Source organism: Delphinus delphis, chromosome 3 (genome assembly GCF_949987515.2).
Source record: "Delphinus delphis chromosome 3, mDelDel1.2, whole genome shotgun sequence".
Lineage (NCBI taxonomy): Eukaryota > Metazoa > Chordata > Mammalia > Artiodactyla > Delphinidae > Delphinus > Delphinus delphis.
The window spans coordinates 97399153-97413084 of NC_082685.1; the positions used below are offsets into that span (position 1 = coordinate 97399153).

The 13932-nt window shown below is 35.8% G+C and overlaps 1 protein-coding gene across 1 annotated transcript in view; it reads left to right on the top strand.

The window, feature by feature from the left end:
• KIAA0825 (KIAA0825 ortholog) overlaps positions 1–13932 on the top strand; it is a 401025-nt gene that overhangs the window by 130891 nt on the left and 256202 nt on the right. The window contains exons 11-13 of the mRNA XM_060009154.1: positions 1254–1444; positions 3806–3988; positions 13505–13615. Coding sequence (XP_059865137.1) covers positions 1254–1444; positions 3806–3988; positions 13505–13615 — 485 coding nt within the window. The remainder of the gene's footprint in view (positions 1–1253; positions 1445–3805; positions 3989–13504; positions 13616–13932) is intronic.

The window sequence follows — 13932 nt, forward strand, 5'->3', positions numbered from 1 at the left end:
AGAAATTTTAAGTCCAAGAGGATTACTTAGAGATAAATTGGAAGTTTTTCTCGTTTAACTTTTGATACAGTAACATATAATCAGGATAGTGTTTGAAGAACACATTCTTCAAACTTCAAATAATCTATTTCAAATAATCTTTTACTCTGGTCTGAAGAAAATGAGGAAACACTAGCATACCTCCCTGAGAGCATGTGAACTAATTAAGGGTTGTAATTCACTTGAGGCTACCTTCTCATTTCTGCCTGTTTTCCTTGTCTTTGGCTGCTGTTGGGTCTCACTCTGTGGTCAGGGAAAATTTGGCACAGAGAAGAGGTCTGTACCGGGGTGGAAGGGAATGAAAATCTGGCCCTTTGGAAGTATAAAGTACTGTACAAATACTAAGAAATGATGATAACATATGCCTAGACTTTACAAAATCTTGCAAAAATCAGACTATGTTACTGTTTCTAGTATTGTTAAAACTCCATGGATGAAATAGCCTAATATAGTCTTTGATAGTTACCCACCCCCTTTGTTTTCATGCATGTTGATAATATGTAAGTTTATGATAGTATGTAAGTTTATTTTTGCTCCTGTCATTTCATTGCAGTGTGAAATCTAAAACGTTTGTAAAATGATCTCAATGATGCTAATAATCCATATACATCCATAAACAATTTAAATTAATAAATTTTAATTTTCGAGGAATTGGCCCAGTATCTTAAACTAGCATGACTTTGGTTAGCAGCTATAAAGACAATTATTATTATTATTTTTGCGGTACGCGGGCCTCTCACCGCTGTGGCCTCTCCCGTTGCGGAGCACAGGCTCCGGATGCGCAGGCTCAGCGGCCATGGCTCACGGGCCCAGCCGCTCCGCGGCATGTGGGATCCTCCTGGACCGGGGCACGAACCCGTGTCCCCCGCATCGGCAGGCGGACTCTCAACCACTGCGCCACCAGGGAAGCCCAAGACAGTTATTTTAAAGTAAATTTTAAACTCTAGACCAGGAGTAGGTAAATCAAGGCTATGCTAGGTTTAATGCTTGTGGTCTGGATTTGCACGAGAATGTCTGGTCTCATAATTGAAATAAAACATATGTTCCTTTGTCAATAAGGATGTTTTACATGTTGTCAAAAATCTTTCTTGGTCATCTAGTGTGTCAAACTCTCCAGCTATTTCCTTTCAGCCTGAACTAATTAGGTTCATAGGAAGCAAACTGATATTTTGGAAGATGTGATTGTCTTTTTTAATGTGTGGTGGTTTTGCTAGGGGGAAAGATGCTCCTTCTCGCTCCAGATGTGGCATTATTTCTTCTGGGCGCTTCATCACGATCTCTGGACCATTCTGCCCCCTAAGTTAGCCCAGGAGATTCTAGCAGAAGTGCTGGAGAAATCTTTGGGTCTCCTGGCCTCCAGATATGCTCGGGCCCATCCCAGTTATAAGAGAACTCCACAGATAAGGTAATTGAAGTTGTGAAAACCATTGTTTTTTAAGAAAACTTTTTTGTCATTTGTATAAAGCAGGATATAATTCTGTGTCTCATGACATAGCTCCTTGTATATTTAACGCATTTCTAACATCTGAAAGGAAATCATATTCAATTTTCCCGAGATACTTAAGTAGAAATGTGGAACTTGAATCAAAATAACTTTGTTCTTTTTTCTTCTTAAAATTGTATATAAAACCCACTTGTTTCTAAAGAGTGAGTCAAGATGTATTACAATCTAGGACATAGATATCCAAAGGTTAATAAATAAGATAAAGAGGGAAAATTAAGGTCCTGAAACGGAGAAGAAAGCATCAGTGCTGTGATGAAGTAATTTGACTTTGAAATTCTAGGCAACCAGGGGATTTTTGTTTTTTTGGGTTTTTTTTAATGTCTTTAAATAGTGTAGTTAATCTTTATTAAGGAAACTCTTTTGTCTAATCATTTGTCTCTTAATATAGTCTAATTACTTCTTTCCTCTTTTCCTTTATTTTTTTTCCTTTTCTTTTCATTATGTATTACTAAAAGCCAGTTCAACAAAATGTGAAATCACAGAAAATGAGGAGTAGCAGTCACAGGGTCTTAAATTAAAGACTGAATTATAGTCCAATTCTATGGGTTATCTAGGCAATTAATTTTACAAAAATGTGCTTACGTGACAGCAATGGTCTGTACAAAGCAAAGGCTTTTGTTTTTACAAACATTCTGGCTAATATGATTAAGACCTGCCTTTTAGGTATAAAATTTTTTTTTTCAGATATATGTTAGGAGGAACCGAAAGACATCAGAGGTTTTTTAATTTTTTTTCCAGTAGGAATTATTTTTCTGATCAAGCATGCTGCATTTGAAGGGCATTTAGGTCCTGCTACAGTGTTCCATAAGTATGGTATTTTGAACAGGCTGTTTTGAATTACTGACCAAGCATTTTTTTTTAAAAAACATTGAACTCTGAAGAATAGACGGAAAATTCCTTTTGAGAGCAAAGAATACCTTCATTCTTTTCCTGATGTAGCTTAAATCACTTTTGACTGTGAGGTGGCAAGCCATTATGAGATGCTTATGAAATCAGATTTACTATTAGCTCATGAAATAGGTAGTATATTTAATTGATTAACTGTACTATAGAGACTTTTGGTTTCTATTTTCTGGGTAGTTACATAAAAATGCCACGCAAAGCTAGAGTTATCTCTCCTAGTTTTTAATATGTAAAATAAATAAATACTTTTATTTGAATGGTTAATTCTAAAGCATCGATAGTGAGGAAATCAGATTTCGCAGGCATGTGTGCATTTGTGTCTGTGTGTATATATATATCTTGGATTTGCAATTGTTTAATTAGCAATTAGAATGAGTGGATGCAAACTATAATTAAACCTTCCTAAGGGTGATTCTTGATGCTTTTAGAATTCCAGTAGCTTCCAACTGTTGTATAACCAAAACCATATATATGATTTATATATAATATGTTATATATTATTAATGTATGTATACATGTATTATATATAATACATGTGAAGCCAAAATGTTATTTTAAAAGATCCTCAAACTTATTTGTTTCTTATCACTTCAAAACTTTCATCTTTTATTTCTTCAGCATTGAATTTAAAAGAAAAAAAAGAGGAAATTAACTGAGCTCTGTACAATTTAGTCATATACCAAAATAGTCTTTAAACAGATCTTTGGAGTGCTGTTAAAACTCAAGAAAGATAGAAACCAAAAACTGAGTTTATGAATAAGAAAAAATATAGCATATTTGCCACAAATTTATTTAATATTGGAAATTTCTGAAACAATAAGCTTTTCCATTTGCACTTCTGGTGTCATTTTTTCTCATCTTCCACTTTCTGGGAGAACATGTTGCCCAATCTTGTAACTTTCTTTTGACACCTTGTACTCGGATGAGGACAATTGTCCTGCTATCAGATTTTTACCTATCATGCATATATGGATAATAGCAAATTTTCTTTTAATCTGACTTTTGCTGAATTTAATTGTTGACTTTTGCTGAAGGAAAGTCTCTTGAGATTCTTGGAGAGTATCTTGATAATGCAAAATAAACATTTAAAAAAAAACAAAAAGAAGTACTCCTGAAACACTTCACTACTATAGACTTCACTATTCCTAAAGACAATGAATGGTATTATGGGTCAGCTAACACTTGGAAACTCAAAAGCTATCTTTGATGCTGTCTATCTGTTTTTGATCTCTGAAGCTCTGATAGCTAACTAAATATATCTATTCTTACATATTCTTAATATAATAGCTATGGATGATAGTGTATATACCAAGCAGAAAAACAATTTTAACATGATTTTCTTCTTTTTCTTTCCAACAGACTTGATGTCACAACAATTTTAATATGCACTGAGAACATGTTATGGTCAGTTTGCACATCTGTACAGAAGCTTTTGAATCCTCATGAGTATGTAGATGATAAAATTTTAAAAATTCATACCCATTGTAATAATCTCTTCACAACATTAGTCATTTTGACTTCACCACTAACTGAATTATACCAGTAAGTATCAAATATATTTTCTTTTTAGCTATTATGATATATAAATTAATGTGATTTAACAGAGTTATTTTCATGATACTTACTGAATTGTGTGAAGTAGCAAGTAGAAATTTATTGAAGTGCGTTTTTGACATGAGGTGAGCCATTTTACAAAACAAACACTAACCAACAAGGGTTTCTTCATTCTCAGAGTAATTTGGTCCTAGTAATGTGGTATATCCCTATTGGTCGATCCTATTCAGTTGATAAGGCTCCAATACAAGCAGGATCATTTCGAGCATCACTATTTGAGTTGTTTAAATGATCAAATTATATTAATGGATTGGTTATTTCAGTCATAGCTTGATTACTCTGTGAAATAATAAATCATATCCAATGGCTCTGTGTGTCTTTTAAAAATATTTTTTAATTTTTAATTTGATATAAAGTGATTTTCTCTAATAAAAAAATATTTTTAAATGATTGTAAAATATTCTCAAGGGACTTCCTTGGTGGTCCAGTGGTTAAGACTCTGTACTTCCACTGCAGGGGGGCGTGGGTTCGATCCCTGGTCAGGGAACTAAGATCCCACATGCTGTGTAGTGCGGCCAAAAAAAATAAATAAAATAAAATATTCTCAAATCTGGAAGAGATCTCATGGTCCCATACTTTCAGTTACTCTGCCATAGATTTGCATTTTTAGTATTAGACTTTAGTGACTGAGCTAGTAATGGCAGTCAGTGGAAATAGGAACAAGTAATTACATGTTTTAAATGTTGAAATATTTTACTTAGCTAAACAAATAAGATTTAGGGAAATTAAAAATTTTGAACTACTTTTCTGGTTTATTTCATTCAAATTTATAATATTATAAAAGAGATTAGAGTAAATCTTGTAATAAAACGTTAATATAATTTTGTTTAAACCCTCCTCCAAAATAGTCACTTTATCTTGAAAGACTAGATATTGCATATTCTTAGTTTCTTGGATAGTAAAAATTATACACATTTCTGTTTCTTAGAATAAATTAGGTAAAGTATGTTTCTGCACTATGCTGGTAAAGGCAATATATAAATCTTGATTTTCAGTAAATTTTAAGACTTTTGTGTTAGAAATTCTAAGAGTAATTAACAAGTTTGATTTCAATTTCCCTATAATTTTCACCCACTCCTTGACTTTCAACAGACCCACTGTTTACAGATTGCTTCTTCTGGCAACCTTACCATTGAGAACTCATTTTAGAAATGGAGAATTCTTTCAGAAAGGGAAAGAAATAGTGAGATAAATTGCCATAAATTTGGGATTATGTACATAATGGTGCATAATCATAAAAAGCTCAAGGTCTGAAGCCTATAATAAATCCTAGTAAACTAAACTGATTTACCATAGATGAAAAAATTACTATGCTCTTAGTTCAATGGGTCATTTCATCTAAGGGGAAGGCCCTGTGAAAATCAGGAACAAAGTTGACAAATTTCATGGATTGGTCATGGTGAGCAATATTGAATTTCATGGTCTGTCACAGACGAATAGAAAAATTTTAACCCCCCAATGCATTTGTAAAACAAATAAATTATTATAAAAGATTGCATATTTTAATAATGATAATATAACACACATTCATTATTGTTAACCTGTGGCCTTTTGATACATTTTAAAACAACTATGCAAGTATTCAAATCTCTGTGATTTGTGCATTAGATATTGCACTGTAACCTCATTCAACAAATTTAAATTGCTAATTTCAACCAGGATTGCAGAACATTTTATACCAAGCACTGCCTCTGGTTTTCTTAATATAAAACATAGATAGTGGTATTGCTTTGAAGCATGAACAAAATTCTATACATACTTTAATTTTTTTATTATTTCTCAGATCATAAGAATTTTCACAGATTGTATCCATTCATGTTGATATAAAATTTATTATTGCTTTCCTAAAGTATAAATCTAATCTTTAAAATATATTTCTCTTTGTATTGACAAAGAAAATCTACAAGGCAGCATGTTCCTCACCAAATAGGAAAAAAAAGTGTGTGTATGTTGCAAGAACCCTATTGACTTATTTATTAGCTTCTTTTCACAGCCAGGATATGAAGTTGTCATATTATTAGTATTTTAGAAAAAAATTGTATCTCTGTCTCACATTTAAAAATTAAACTGTATGCTTTGAGGAATTGGTGAAGAGTAGCAATCAGATGTTGATAGCATTGAATTTTTATTAACTATGCCTGACATTTGTTACTCTATGTGATATACCTTTTTTGAAGGTGAGTGCCTTTATTCCAAGTAGTTCTGACAGATAAACTGACTGTATTTTCCTTCCTGAGCTTAGCATAGGACTACTAAATCCCAGGGCAGAAATAAGATTTTTAAATCTTTTCAGAAAGAATGAAGCCTGTTTGCAAAAATGTGTGTTCTTTTTTAACTCTCCTTTGAAGATTTCTGTTAGAATGTTGTAAAAGGAGTACTCCCTTTGTCCTCCAGGGAAAGAAACCTGCTGAAACAGAAAACATTCACCATGTATTTTCCAAAATGCTTATCACGTGTAGTTATACTTATCTTCTTCTGTAAAGGCAGTTAAGCTGCACTTTCAGAAGTGTACTCAATATGCACGTTCACACACATACCCAGACAGTGATTTCACGTATTGCATTTTGCTTGTGTAGAATGTTAGTTTTAATATAGCAAATTAAAATTAATTTTTAGAATTTTAGGTAAATGCAATTTAGTTTCAATTCGACAAATGTTGTTGCCTCCCTAGGCCCTATAATTAAGCACCAGGATTAAACACAAAGGATACAGCAGTGAACAAGATGAAATATTCACCCCCGAGTAATTTAGGAAAGTCTGAAAAAATTTTTAATGTTAAAATTGAATGTTATATCTCCAGAATATTTTGATGTGTTATATAAAAACTAAAAATGGAAAATTTTTGAAAGTTGATTGTCCCCAATGTTACATCATTTAATAACATGGAAGAATGAATTTCAGTACAAGTACCAACATACCAGGCAAAGGTTGGAGTCATCAGCAATAGGCCAGAATGTTGATCACTAAGCCAAGGAACAGCAGACCTATCTTTTGGGGTTCACTTGTTATCATTCTCATGGCTTTTGAATCACTAAACTCTAAGGTATTTCAGTGCTTTGTCTGTAGTTCAGTTTCAAACTAGTACTAGGTGTTTTAAAGTTATTGTCTTAGCTTGTTTATTTCTTCAGTTATATGAAATTATTTCACTGTCCCTTACAAAACAGAAAGTGTTGGACTAAAACTTTGTTTTTCATACTTCAAGCATGTCTGGCACGCTCGAAACAGGTAGTTCCTCAAAATGTCAAGCATAGGGATGCTCATATAAAATGTTGAGCATATGGCCCTATGACGCAGTAATTTTACTCCTAGGTATGTACACAAAAGAAATGCAAACATATGTCCATGTAAAGATTTGTACACAAGTGTTCATAGCAGCACAAAGTGGGAAGAACCCAAATGTCCATCAGCTGGTGAATAGAGAACAATATGTGGCATATACATCCAGTAGAATATTATTCAGCCATAAAAAGAAATGGAGTACTGGGCTTCCCTGGTGGCGCAGTGGTTGAGAGTCCGCCTGCCGATGCAGGGGACACGGGTTCGTGCCCCGGTCCAGGAGGATCCCACATGTCGCGGAGCGGCTGGGCCCGTGAGCCATGGCCGCTGAGCCTGCGTGTCCGGAGCCTGTGCTCCGCAACGGGACAGGCCACAACAGTGAGAGGCCCGCGTACCACAAAAAAAAAAAAAAGAAAGAAAAGAAATGGAGTACTGACAGATGCTGCAACAGGGATGAACTTCAAAACCTGCATGCTAAGTGAAGAAAGCCAGACATGTGAGAGCACATATTGTGTGACTCAGTTTACTAGAAACTTCCAGAATAAGCAAATCCACAGAGACAGAGAGTAGATTAATGGTTGTCAGAGGCTGAGAGGAGGGGAGAATGGATAGTACCTGCTAATGGGTACAGGGTTTCTTCTGAGCCTAATTAAAATGTTATAAAATTAGATAGTGGTGAAAGTTGCCCAGCTCTGAATATAGTAGAAATCATTTAGTTGTGTACTTAAAATGAGTAAATTTTGTGGTATGTGAATTATATATCTCAATAAAGCTGTTAAAAATGAATATAGATTAGATGGAAATAGAAATAAAAGTATGTAAAATGTAAAAAAAGAAGGTGTCTGGCAGAATGCAAAATGATCCAGAAAATAGAGGTAGTTCTCTTAGCCATTTTGTTTAGATTAAATGACTCCCTTTGTACTCTTCCCTCTAAACATTATTTTTGAGGGAAATCTCTATCAAAAGAAAGAACTAAAATCAAACAGCTTTATGTGTGGTCTTAATAAGGTAAAACATTGGTAAACGGCTAGTTGTTAATTTTGGAGAAGACCAGTGCCCTGAATCTCTGACTAGCTGGTTCCTGCCCTGTACTCTGGGGTCAAGTCTGGTTCAGTCTCTTCACCATATGTCCTGTTCTCAGTCTGCGCTTTGTCTGTGTACCACCCAAGACTGACTTCACAGATGCCCCCCAAATTCATCCTCCTTTCTACTAAGCAGGGTCTGACAATACCTTCTATTTATTCACTCCTTTTTTTTTTTTAACCAGTATTTACAGTGTACTTTCTATAGGCCAAGCATTGTGCCAGTCATTTTCTAACTTCAAATCATCATTTTCTAACCTCAAAGAGTTATTTTCATCATAAGAAACACAAGCCAGGGGCAGGAGAAATGCAGGGAACCATACTGTACTCCAAGTATCTTACCTTGTGTCTTAAAGTTAATGACATTGAGGCAGCAACTTATAGTCCCAGGGGTAACACTGCTTTATGAAAGAAAAGCAGTGACTTAGAATTATGTTTAAAATGGTGAAGTAGATTGAATTTGGTTATCTCTGCATATTCATGGTTAGTTGGCTATGATTTTAGGGGCATCAGAAAGTCTCATACGTCCTCAGTTATCTCAAGTATTCCAGTGTTGTCTCAATAGTTCAGCTTCAAGCCTAATTCTACTTCTTCTGAAGTTATGATCTTCTCTTGTTATTTTTATTTATTGCGTACCTCCAATGGGTTTGGCACCATGGTAGCCACAGATGATATAAGACATCTGACCTGACCCCTCTGCCCCTGTGGAACTTACATCCTTGGGCTACCTCTATTCCATCCTGGAGATTTATTCCGTTAGCATCATATTATGAGATACATTTCTTCTGGGAGGGCAGCCAAAAGCAGGGTGGCACAAGAGAAGCATAAAACCCAGCTAACTCATTTTAGCATATCAGTTTATCTCACTTTTGATGTGCACTGAATTTATTTCATGCTAGCAGCAGCTGGCTACATAAGCTCAAGGAGTCAATCAGTTTTGATAATGAAAAAAGGAAGGAAGGCAACATAATTGTAGATCAGGGACCCAGAAGAGACAGAATCTGGGATAGTGTGCTCACGTCGGGTGGTGTGATCAGTCCAGAGCCAGTATGATGTTAGTAATAGAGAAGGGGCATGATGTTGGAGGAAAGGCAAAGGCAAGGTGTTTCCCCAAATTTGTATTTTTCCCTTTAAGCAAAGCTGTCTTTACAGGCCGCTAATTTGGAAATGTGAAGAAATGTATTCTGCTTCAACCTATGGACAATTAATTATTTTAAAGGAGTATTCACATTTGATATATCAAAATTCTTTTATGTCTTGTGGAAAATGTAATTCTGTGGCTCATATGATTGTATTTTACTCTCCACTATGATTTATTTAGAGCATCTTCTCTTTTAACTGTATACCAAAACATCATTAGAGGTTATCTAATAGCTAGATCATCATTTCATTCTCCCATGGAGGCTTGTAGGCCAATTTTCACCCTGTTATACTCTCCAGAATAATGAAACTAATTTGGGATCTTGCTGTGGAATTAAATGCTCATACAGATCCCACCCCCTCTGAGACCATAAACATCTGCCGTAATATTTCATTATCGCCAAATAACCTTACTATTACCAGTACAACTCTCAGTGGAGGAAAAGAGTTTAGGGACTGGCAGAAATGCTCTGGGAAGTATTGCATTGCCAATGGTTTGTAGCCTAAGAAATTTTGGCACCAAATAACCATTCCATTATTATTAGATCCTCCCTTATTTTTTCTAATCTTGAGAATAAAACTGTACCTAGACAACTGTGTAGACTATTAGGAATTCCATGTCAGTTCTGAGGTAGTTGTAGACCTTCTTAAGAAGTATTTGCAACTGCCGTTATCATACTGATACTACCTTACATTTGTTGAGCCCTTATTATGTACAAGGCACTTTGCTAAAGGCTTTTATGCATTATCTCAATCATCACACTGACCCTGTGAGGTGATTATTATTATCCCCATCTTACAAATGAGAAAACTGAAGCAAAATTAATTGCCAAACAACATTACACATCTAATAAAGAGCCCACCCAAGATACACACCCAGGCTATCTGGCTCCAGAGGTCCTGCACACACTCAGGCAGGTGCATTTATGATCTTCCATGACCCTCCCCTTGGGTATGGAGCGGGCAGCAAAAAGTGAATGTAAAAGGATCAGAGGTAGAGTTAAGTCCTAAGAAGAAGCAAAGCCAAATAAGGGCCTAGCGAGGGATAGAGTGGTGAGAAGGGGAATATTTTAGACAGGGTGGTCAGGGAAGACTTATCAGATAAGGTTTTGAGGTAGAGCCATCTATGGAGCCAGTTGAACATGGCAGAGAGGGCATTCTAGGTAAGGTATTCATTCTTGGAGAAATAAGGTGCCCCCTACCCCCTGCAGGTAACTGGACAAATGGGGATTTATGTAAAGGGCTCAAAGAGGTAGGTGGAAAAGTAGGCAGAGGCTATGATACCACAGCCTCTAGTTCCTCCTTCTCTCTCATCAAACCCAGCTCTTGTCCCATCCTTTTCCCCAAGTACGTCACTTTCTTTGAGACAGCCTTTTTTTCCAGACTCCTTAACTGTACCTCCTCTCACATTATACCAGCACCTTCCTCTTCCTAGCTCCCTTGCTAGTGCGTGTCCCTCTCCTGCACCCTCACTCTCTTGGACTCTCTGTTCAGCCTCTGGAACACTGTTGGCAAAAATCACTCAGCTGTGCTTTTGTACCCTTTGACAATCCTACCCCTTGTCCTGTCTCTGGGTAGCCCCCTCTTTCATCCTTCTTCACTTTGGCCAAACCCTCCACCTTGTCCCATCCCACTAGTTGCTAGAAGGTGGCCTTCTCCTTTACTTCTCTGAGAAACCCAGACCATCATGTATGTACTTTAACTTCTCATCTCCATTCTTAATAATTATCTTGATTCTTACTTACCTTTATTTCCTTTGACTGGTGATCAGTGAGTCTTTTTTCCCAACCATAGCAAATCTTTTAACCTGAGCTCTTGATGACATTTACCTCCTACGCCATGGCCTTAGTCTCTGGTTCTTCTCCCCAAGACTCTCTTGTATTAAAAAATATTCCATCTTTATTACTGTGCCTCCCTTCTAAAGTAGAGTTTGTGCTCATTGTCTCCACTTTTGCACCTACCATTTACTCAATATACTGCAGCTGCCCTCATCATGCTAAACAAACCACATGGGCTAGGTCATCCATGCACACCCAATTGCTAACTTTACAAGTTTTGTCCCTCCATTCACTTACCCTCTCTGCAGCTTATGACACTATTGGCCATTTCTCTAACCCTAACATCACCTTCTCCTGGCTCTTTGCCTACTTCTCTGATGATTCCTTCTGCTTCATTTGAGTGCTTCTTTTTCTCACCTCACCCTTTAAATGTTGGTGTGTTCCAGAGTTCCATCCTTGTCCATCTTTTCATCTTACACTGTTTCTTTGGGTGAATTCACCCATTCCCATGGCTTCACCATTATGCTAGTGACTTACATATCAGTATCATCAATCCAAATGTCTCTTGTATATGCTGGATCAGTAAATCCAAATTCCTATTGGAGTCTGCAACCCCCTCAGCATATCTAAAACTAAGGAAAGCACCTGCAAGTCGTCCAGACTTCTTTTATCTTAACCCTTCTGCCTTCTACCTCCTCCCTTTTGCTGCCTCCATCCCCATATCATTAGAGAATGAATATTGTTAATTCTATTAATTTTATTTCTTTTTATATTTGTCCCATACACACACTCTCTTATGCTTCTTACTTTGGTTTAGGACTTTGTCTTCTTCTGCCTGGTCTACCGAAATATCATCTTCATTATCTCCCTTCCTCCAGCCCTAATCTCCAATCAGCTCTCCTCACTAGTGCACAAGTGAGTTTCCTAAAATGTAAAATAGCTGATAAAACTCTTATGCTATAAACTCTTCAGTGATTCCTCATTGCTAATACAAAGTCCAGACTCCTTAGAAAAGCATGTCCTGGTGTCCTGACCTAGCTCATGCTTGCTTCTCTAGTTCACACAGTGGAAGGTATGGGATGGAAATAGGACAGCCTCATTTTGAAGCCTATTTATGGAATTTTGTTCTATCTGAAATTTAGTGAGGAAATGGCTTTCAAAGAGGAGATGATCTATTAAAAATCTAAAAAAATGTCAACATGTATTTAATTAGAAGGTGTTCTACTTGGCGAGACAAACAGTGGAGAGGCAGGTCAAATTTGGAAACGTGAGGATACAAGAAGCAGGCTGTAGGATGAAAAGAGAGGGGTGGGTTTTCAGAGTCAAATTCCGTTCTACCTATTATTTAAAAGATGCTATTGCTACTGTACTTTAGATGAAGAGAGATAGCACCACTACAAACAATTCTATTTCTAAAATGTTCCCAGTTGTGACTCTTAACTCCATGTAGGCAAATATAGTCTTCTGTTATTATAAAAATTTTATTAGCCAAGCTATCTACTAAAGATTTTATGTAACAAATCCTTTCTTATTACCTCAAGATTTATTGTTGAATTTGGGCCAACTTAGAAAAATGTTATAGTTACTTCTCCAAAGATAGTTGTAGACCAGATATTCTGGCCAAATTGTTCTAATTTTGAAATCACAGTCGTATATTTTACAGTTAAATTCTTCTTTACCCGCCTTCTGTAGGCCCTTAGGAGCATACAAAATTAATTGTAAATTCTCATTAATTGTTTAGTATTTATAAATCACTTTAAAGAATAAAAAGAGGTACCTTTATGCTAAACATTTTTGCATTAATGAAGCAAAAATGACAAAATATTGACATTTATTGGATTCAGGTTGAGGGAGGGAGACATACGTGGTATTCATTTTACTATTCTTCATACATTTATTTTTGACAAATTTTATAATGGGAATTTTTTAAATTAAATGATAATGGTATTGTCATACCTTCCCAAGTGTAAGGGTTGTTGCAGAGAGGCCTCTGAATCACTTATTAAGTTGTAAATACCAAGTGGATGAAGTGGGTGCATTGTCCATTCTAGCACAATATTGTTTTGTGTAAAATCATTAACTTTGAATACTAAGGAAAAATAAATTTTGATGGTCTTCATAGTTAATGTCCCCTGTCTATTCTGAAATAATGATTTTTATTTCCCTAGGACTTTTCAGCATGGCATGGACGATTCTGCCTCAGATTCCTTAAAGCCATTTTTCAAGCAACCATTGCATTGGCTTTCTTGCATATCACATTTCTACCCTTCTTTACTCAGGTGAGAACCTCTAAAAACTACACCATCTATAATTCTTTGATTCCTTTGAAGTTTAATAGAAACTTTTATCCATGGAGGTAAATACATCTTACAAAAAGAAATTAAAACTTTCGACACTACGCAGGTAAGTAAAGAGTATATTTCTTTCTTTAGCTCAAGAATCCAAGATATAGGCCTCATAATCATTCCACTAACATAGTTTTACTAAAGTAACGGAAAAATGTGAATTTTTGGAATTTAGTTTTATTTTAGCTAATTGCCTAGCCATTTTAAAATTCATCCTTCTTGATCTATGACTGGGGATTTGACAGTTCTCC